Source organism: Bufo gargarizans, chromosome 1 (assembly GCF_014858855.1).
Source record: "Bufo gargarizans isolate SCDJY-AF-19 chromosome 1, ASM1485885v1, whole genome shotgun sequence".
NCBI lineage: Eukaryota > Metazoa > Chordata > Amphibia > Anura > Bufonidae > Bufo > Bufo gargarizans.
Window position 1 is genome coordinate 753,422,855 of NC_058080.1, and position 6,096 is coordinate 753,428,950.

The window sequence follows — 6,096 nt, forward strand, 5'->3', positions numbered from 1 at the left end:
GTAAAGAAAAACGAGTGGCCATCATTACTTTAAGAAATGAAGGTCAGTCAGTCCGAAAAATTGGGAAAACTTTAAAAGTGTCCCCAAGTGCAGTCACAAAAACCATCAAGCGCTACAAAGAAACTGGCACACATGCGGACCGCCCCAGGAAAGGAAGACCAAGAGTCACCTCTGCTGTGGAGGATAAGTTCATCCGAGTCACCAGCCTCAGAAATCGCAGGTTAACAGCAGCTCAGATTAGAGACCAGGTCAATGCCACACAGATTTCTAGCAGCAGACACATCTCTAGGACAACTGTTAAGAGGAGACTGTGTGAATCAGGCCTTCATGGTAGAATATCTGCTAGGAAACCACTGCTAAGGAGAGGCAACAAGCTGAAGAGACTTGTTTGGGCTAAAGAACACAAGGAATGGACATTAGACCAGTGGAAATCTGTGCTTTGGTCTGATGAGTCCAAATTTGAGATCTTTGGTTCCAACCACTGTGTCTTTGTGCGACGCAGAAAAGGTGAACGGATGGATTCTACATGCCTGGTTCCCACCATGAAGCATAAAGGAGGAGGTATGATGGTGTGGGGGTGCTTTGCTGGTGACACTGTTGGGGATCTATTCAAAATTGAAGGCATACTGAACCAGCTTGGATACCACAGCATCTTGCAGCGGCATGCTATTCCATCCGGTTCGCGTTTAGTTGGACCATCATTTCTTTTTCAACAGGACAATGACCCCAAACACACCTCCAGGCAGTGTAAGGGCTATTTGACCATGAAGGAGAGTGATGGGGTGCTGCGCCTGATGACCTGGCCTCCACAGTCACCGGACCTGAACCCAATCGAGATGGTTTGGGGTGAGCTGGACCGCAGAGTGAAGGCAAAAGGGCCAAGAAGTGCTAAGCATCTCTGGGAACTCCTTCAAGACTGTTGGAAGACCATTTCAGGTGACTACCTCTTGAAGCTCATCAAGAGAATGCCAAGAGTGTGCAAAGCAGTAATCAAAGCAAAAGGTGGCTACTTTGAAGAACCTAGAATATGACATATTTTCAGTTGTTTCACACTTTTTTGTTATGTATATAATTCCACATGTGTTAATTCATAGTTTTGATGCCTTTAGTGTGAATCTACAATTTTCATAGTCATGAAAATAAAGAAAACTCTTTGAATGAGAAGGTGTGTCCAAACTTTTGGTCTGTACTGTATGTAGTGCAGTCCATTATGTCTCCCTGTAGGTATTCTGACAGTTAGCCTATTTAACCATCAGGTAGCTCTAATTGTTTTTCTGTACTTCACAAACCTGGAGGCCATCATTAGTCCTCTCACTACCATAGCAACCATAATCACACCACGATTGTGTTGCCCAAGGGAATAGATGATTGAATGTGAGAGCAAGCCGCCTCTCATGCAGTTGTTAATATTGACTGTGGCATCTAAATGAGTTAAATAGCCAGGAATGGAGCTTGATACAATCCTGGCTATATATTGTGCTGAAGGCACATGCACAACTGCTGTGCCCACCATCACTAAGTAGGGTATAGGAAGTTAGCCCTCAACCCTTATACAGTTATGTGAAGGTGGGAGAAGCTGGCAAACATGACTATTATCTTGTGTGAGTTTCTTGATGATTTGTTGGTTAAACATTTCCTACATTCTGGATATTAACTGTTTTTCCAATGTGAGTTCCATGATGTGAATTTGGATTAGACGTTTGGGTAAAACATTTTCCACATATAGTGCATGAAAATGGCTTCACTTCTGTGTAAATTCTGAACGAATTCTTCCAAAAATGGACTGATTTATGGGAAGAACATTCCCCACATTCTTGACATGAAAAATGGCTATTCCCCTTCTGTGAGTTCTTTGGGGTCTAACAAGGTTTGATCTATTACCATAAAATTCCCCACATTTTTGGTATCAAAACGGCTTCTCTCCTGTGTGAGTTCATTGATGTTCGAAAATTTGTGATTTAAAAGTGAAGTATTTCCCACATTCTAGACATAAAATGGCGTATTGCCTTTGTGAATTTTCAGATGTTCAACAAGGATTTTCTTTTTTTAAGAAAAATTTCCCACATTCTTAACATGAAATTGGCTTTTCCCCTGTGTGAGTTTGTTGATGTTTAACAAGTTGTTGTTTCCAAGCAAAACATTTCCCACATTCTGCACATGAAAATGGCTTATCTCCTGTGTGAGTTCTTTGATGAACAACAAGTGTTGTTTTGTATGTAAAACATTTCCCACATTCTGAACATGAAAATGGCTTCTCCCCTGTGTGAATTCTTCGATGTCCAACAAGTGTTGTTTTGTGTGTAAAACATTTCCCACATTCTTCACATGCAAACGGCGTCTCCCCTGTGTGAATTCGTTGATGTTTATCAAGTTGTGATTTCCAGGTAAAACATTTTCCACATTCTGAACATGAAAATGGCTTCACCCCTGTGTGAGTATGTTGATGTTTAACAAGTTGGTGTTTCAAAGTAAAACATTTCTCACATTCTGGACATGAAAATGGCTTATCTCCCGTGTGAGTTCTTAGATGTACAACAAGTGTTGCTTTCTGTGCAAAGCATTTTCCACATTCTGAACATGAAAATTGCTTCACCCCTGTGTGAATTCTTTGATGTGCAACAAGTGTTGTTTTGTGTGTAAAATATTTCCCACATTCTTCACATGAAAACGGCATCTCCCCTGTGTGAATTCTCTGATGTCCAACAAGATGTGCTTTCCAAGTAAAACATTTCCCACATTCTTGGCATGAAAATGGCTTTTCTCCTGTGTGAATTCTTTGATGTCCAACAAGTGTTGTTGTGTGTGTAAAACATTTCCCACATTCTAAACATGAAAATGGCTTCTCTCCTGTGTGAGTTTTTTGATGTTCAACAAGTTGTGATTTCCAAGTAAAACATTTCCCACATTGTAAGCATGAAATTGTCTTCTTCCTTGTGTGCATTCTTTGATCTTTAATACCCCTTCTGTGACTTTGTTTCTGCTTTACAGTTTGTGATGAACCAGAAGATAGAAGAGGTTTAAATGGATCAAACGAGCAATTTTGGCTGTGAAGAGCTGAGGGTATATCCGAGATAGTGGCATGCTCTTCATATGTGTCTTGTGCGAGACCATGACCATTTGCTTTAAAAGCTGAAGAGATCAGATGTCCCTCTGAGCTCCCGATACAGTCATCTGCCAAAAATAAAACAGTATTATTTTTAAATACTATAACCTTGAAATTGGAATAGATTATTATTATTGTGCTAATTATTCCATGGTGCTGTACATATATAAAGGGGAGTACACATACATAAAATAACACAACTACAATAAGCATGAACAAGATAAGTTGCAAACTGGTACAAGGAGAATGAGGACCCTGGTTGTTTATATTAAGAATTTCACAAACATTTAAAGGTTCTATATGTAGCAAAATGCTGGCTGAACCTGCGTAACCTTTGATGTGTAGAAGGAACTAGCAGTTAGATTTTAACATGTTCAAATATTTGTTCTGATGGAGATAAGCTGCCTCCAGAGATGTCTCCCTATTCAGAAAACATACACTTTGGCGAAGCAAAGTGGGCATATGTATGGGAAATTTAGGATGGATACTAGTAGCTGTGAGCAAAATTAACTTTTATAATTACAGTGGATATAAAAAGTCTACACACCCCTGTTAAAATGTCAGGTTTCTGTCATGTAAAAAAATGAGACAAAGATAAATCATTTTAGAACTTTTTCCACCTTTAAGGTGACCTATAAATTCTACAACTCAATTAAAATACAAACTGAAATCTTATAGGTAGAGGGAAGAAAAAATATAAAAATAAAATAATATGGTTGCATAAGTGTGCACAACCTAAACTAATACTTTGTTGAAGCACCTTTTGATTTTATTACAGCACTCAGTCTTTTTGGGTATGAGTCTATCAGCATGGCACATTTTGACTTGGCAAGATTTGCCCACTCTTCTTTGCAAAAACACTCCAAATCTGTCAGATTGCGAGGGCATTTCCTGTGCACAGCCCTCTTCACATTACCCCACAGATTTTTAATCGGATTCAGGTCTGGGCTCTAGCTGAGCCATTCCAAAACTTTAATCTTCTTCTGGTGAAGCCATTTCCTCATTGATTTGGATGTATGCTTTGGGTTGTTGTCATGCTGAAAGATGAAGTTCCTCTTTATGTTCAGCTTTCAAGCAGAAGCCTGAAGGTTTTGTGCCAATATGGACTGGTATTTGGAACTGTTCATAATTCCCTCTAGCTTAACTAAGGCCCCAGTTACAGCTGAAGAAAAACAGCCCCAAAGCATGATGCTACCATGCTTCACTGTGGGTACGGTGTTCTTTTGGTGATGTGCAGTGTTGTTTTTGCGGCAAACATATCTTTTATAATTATGGCCAAAATGTTCAACCTTGGTTTCATCAGACCATAACACCTTTTCCCACATGCTTCTGGTAAACTTCAGACGTGTTTTTGCAAAATGTAGCCTGGCTTGGATGTTTTTCTTCGTACCACTCTACCCCATAGCCCAAACATATGAAGAATACCGGAGATTGTTGTCACATGTACCACACAGCCAGTACTTGCCAGATATTCCAGCAGCTCCTTTAATATTGCTGTTGGCATCTTGGTAGCCTCCCAGACCAGTTTTCTTCTCATCTTTTCATCAATTTTGGAGGGACTGGACGTCCAGTTCTTGGTAATGTCACTGTTGTGACATATTTTCTCCACTTGATGATGACTGTCTTCACTGTGTTCCATGGTATTTGAAATTCTTTTGTACCCTTCTCCTGACTGATACCTTTTAATAATGAGATCCCTCTGATGCTTTGGAAGCTCTCTGTGGACCACGGCTTCTGCTGTGGGATGCGACTAAGAAAATTTCAGGAAAGACCAACTAGAGCAGCCGAACTTTAATTGGGGTTAATCAGAGGCACTTTAAATGATGGCAGGTGTATGCTGACTCCTATATAACAGGATTTTGAATGTGATTGCTTAATTCTGAACACAGCTACATCCCCAGTTATGAGAGGGTGTGCACACTTATGCAACCACATTATTTTAGTTTCGTTTTTTTTGTGTGTTCTTCCCTCCACCTAAAAGATTTCAGTTTGTTTTTCAATTAAGTTGTACAGTTTATAGGTCACATTAAAGGTGGAAAAAGTTCTGAAATCATTTATATTTGTCTCATTTTCTTACAGCACGGAAACCTGACATTTTAACAGGGGTGTGCAGACATCCACTGTACTGTATATAGTCAGCTTAGAGGTAATGGGTCATCAGAAAATAACATTTTTTATGTTTAAATTTTTTTGGGGAATTTGTGAGTTTTTTAAAATAATTTTTCCATGCTGCTATTTATATTAAATGAATACATTTATGTATACATATAATCATACATTTTTTTTACACTGGCCACTATGAGCAAAATATGTTAAGACTGTCTTTTGAGAGCAGCTGCATGGGCCATAGACACAATGGACATGACTTGTTGATTCGGGAGAGTTTTCTAGGCATGGTTTGTAAAGGTCGGGAGGTAGCTGATAAACTGTGATATCACCTGTTGTGAGTGGAGGATCTGGAGTTGCCTATACAGAGGTTTTACTTGTCATTATAATTATGTAGTGATGAAAACTACTGAAAACTTACCTGTACAGAACAGAAAATCATAAATGGACCAAAAATTTAAAAAATATTGTTTTATAGAGATGAGTGAACTTCTTGAAAATAAAATAGATTTGTGTTCAATTTGTTGAATTTAAAAAAACATAACTTGGTTGGTGTCAAAATCGATTCTACATTAATCTGCTTCTGTCGGGCTGAATATTGGTATATGATACTTTATGATTTTTCAATGTTTATTTTTTATCTTTTTTTTTTTTTTTTCAAAATGTTTGCCCTTGCCACCCTCCCACGTTGTCACGTGTTTTGCGTTTTCATATCAGAATTTTTTTTTTTATTGTCTATTTCACACAAGGTGTTATGGGAAAGAACTGTGGATTTTTGGGACCAGACGTTCAAAAATTATGTAATAACAGGTGCCCTTGTATACACACACGTATGTTAATGTAATTAGAAACAGTGGCTTGTTCTGCACAAGCTTCCAAAAATTATG

General features: G+C 38.6%; 1 protein-coding gene across 1 annotated transcript; it reads right to left on the reverse strand.

Moving 5' to 3' along the window:
• Window positions 1-1,632: 1,632 nt before the first annotated feature.
• Window positions 1,633-4,607, reverse strand: LOC122930681 (gastrula zinc finger protein XlCGF17.1-like). The gene is made up of 2 exons (XM_044284231.1): window positions 4,565-4,607; window positions 1,633-3,171 (listed from the first exon to the last, which is right to left on the reverse strand). Exons 1-2 carry the CDS (start codon window positions 4,605-4,607, stop codon window positions 2,069-2,071), a joined length of 1,146 nt encoding a protein of 381 aa, XP_044140166.1. The 3' UTR covers window positions 1,633-2,068.
• Between the last annotated feature and the right edge of the window lie 1,489 nt (window positions 4,608-6,096).

What these genes read in the sequence shown, in the direction of transcription:
- LOC122930681 (XM_044284231.1), bottom strand. Translation starts at nt 4,607, where the DNA reads ATGCCAACAGCAATATTAAAGGAGCTGCTGGAATATCTGGCAA. An exon ending in GCTGCTGGAATATCTGGCAA is followed by an intron (nt 3,172 to 4,564) that starts GTACTGGCTGTG and finishes TATTTTTGGCAG; the next exon opens with ATGACTGTATCGGGAGCTCA.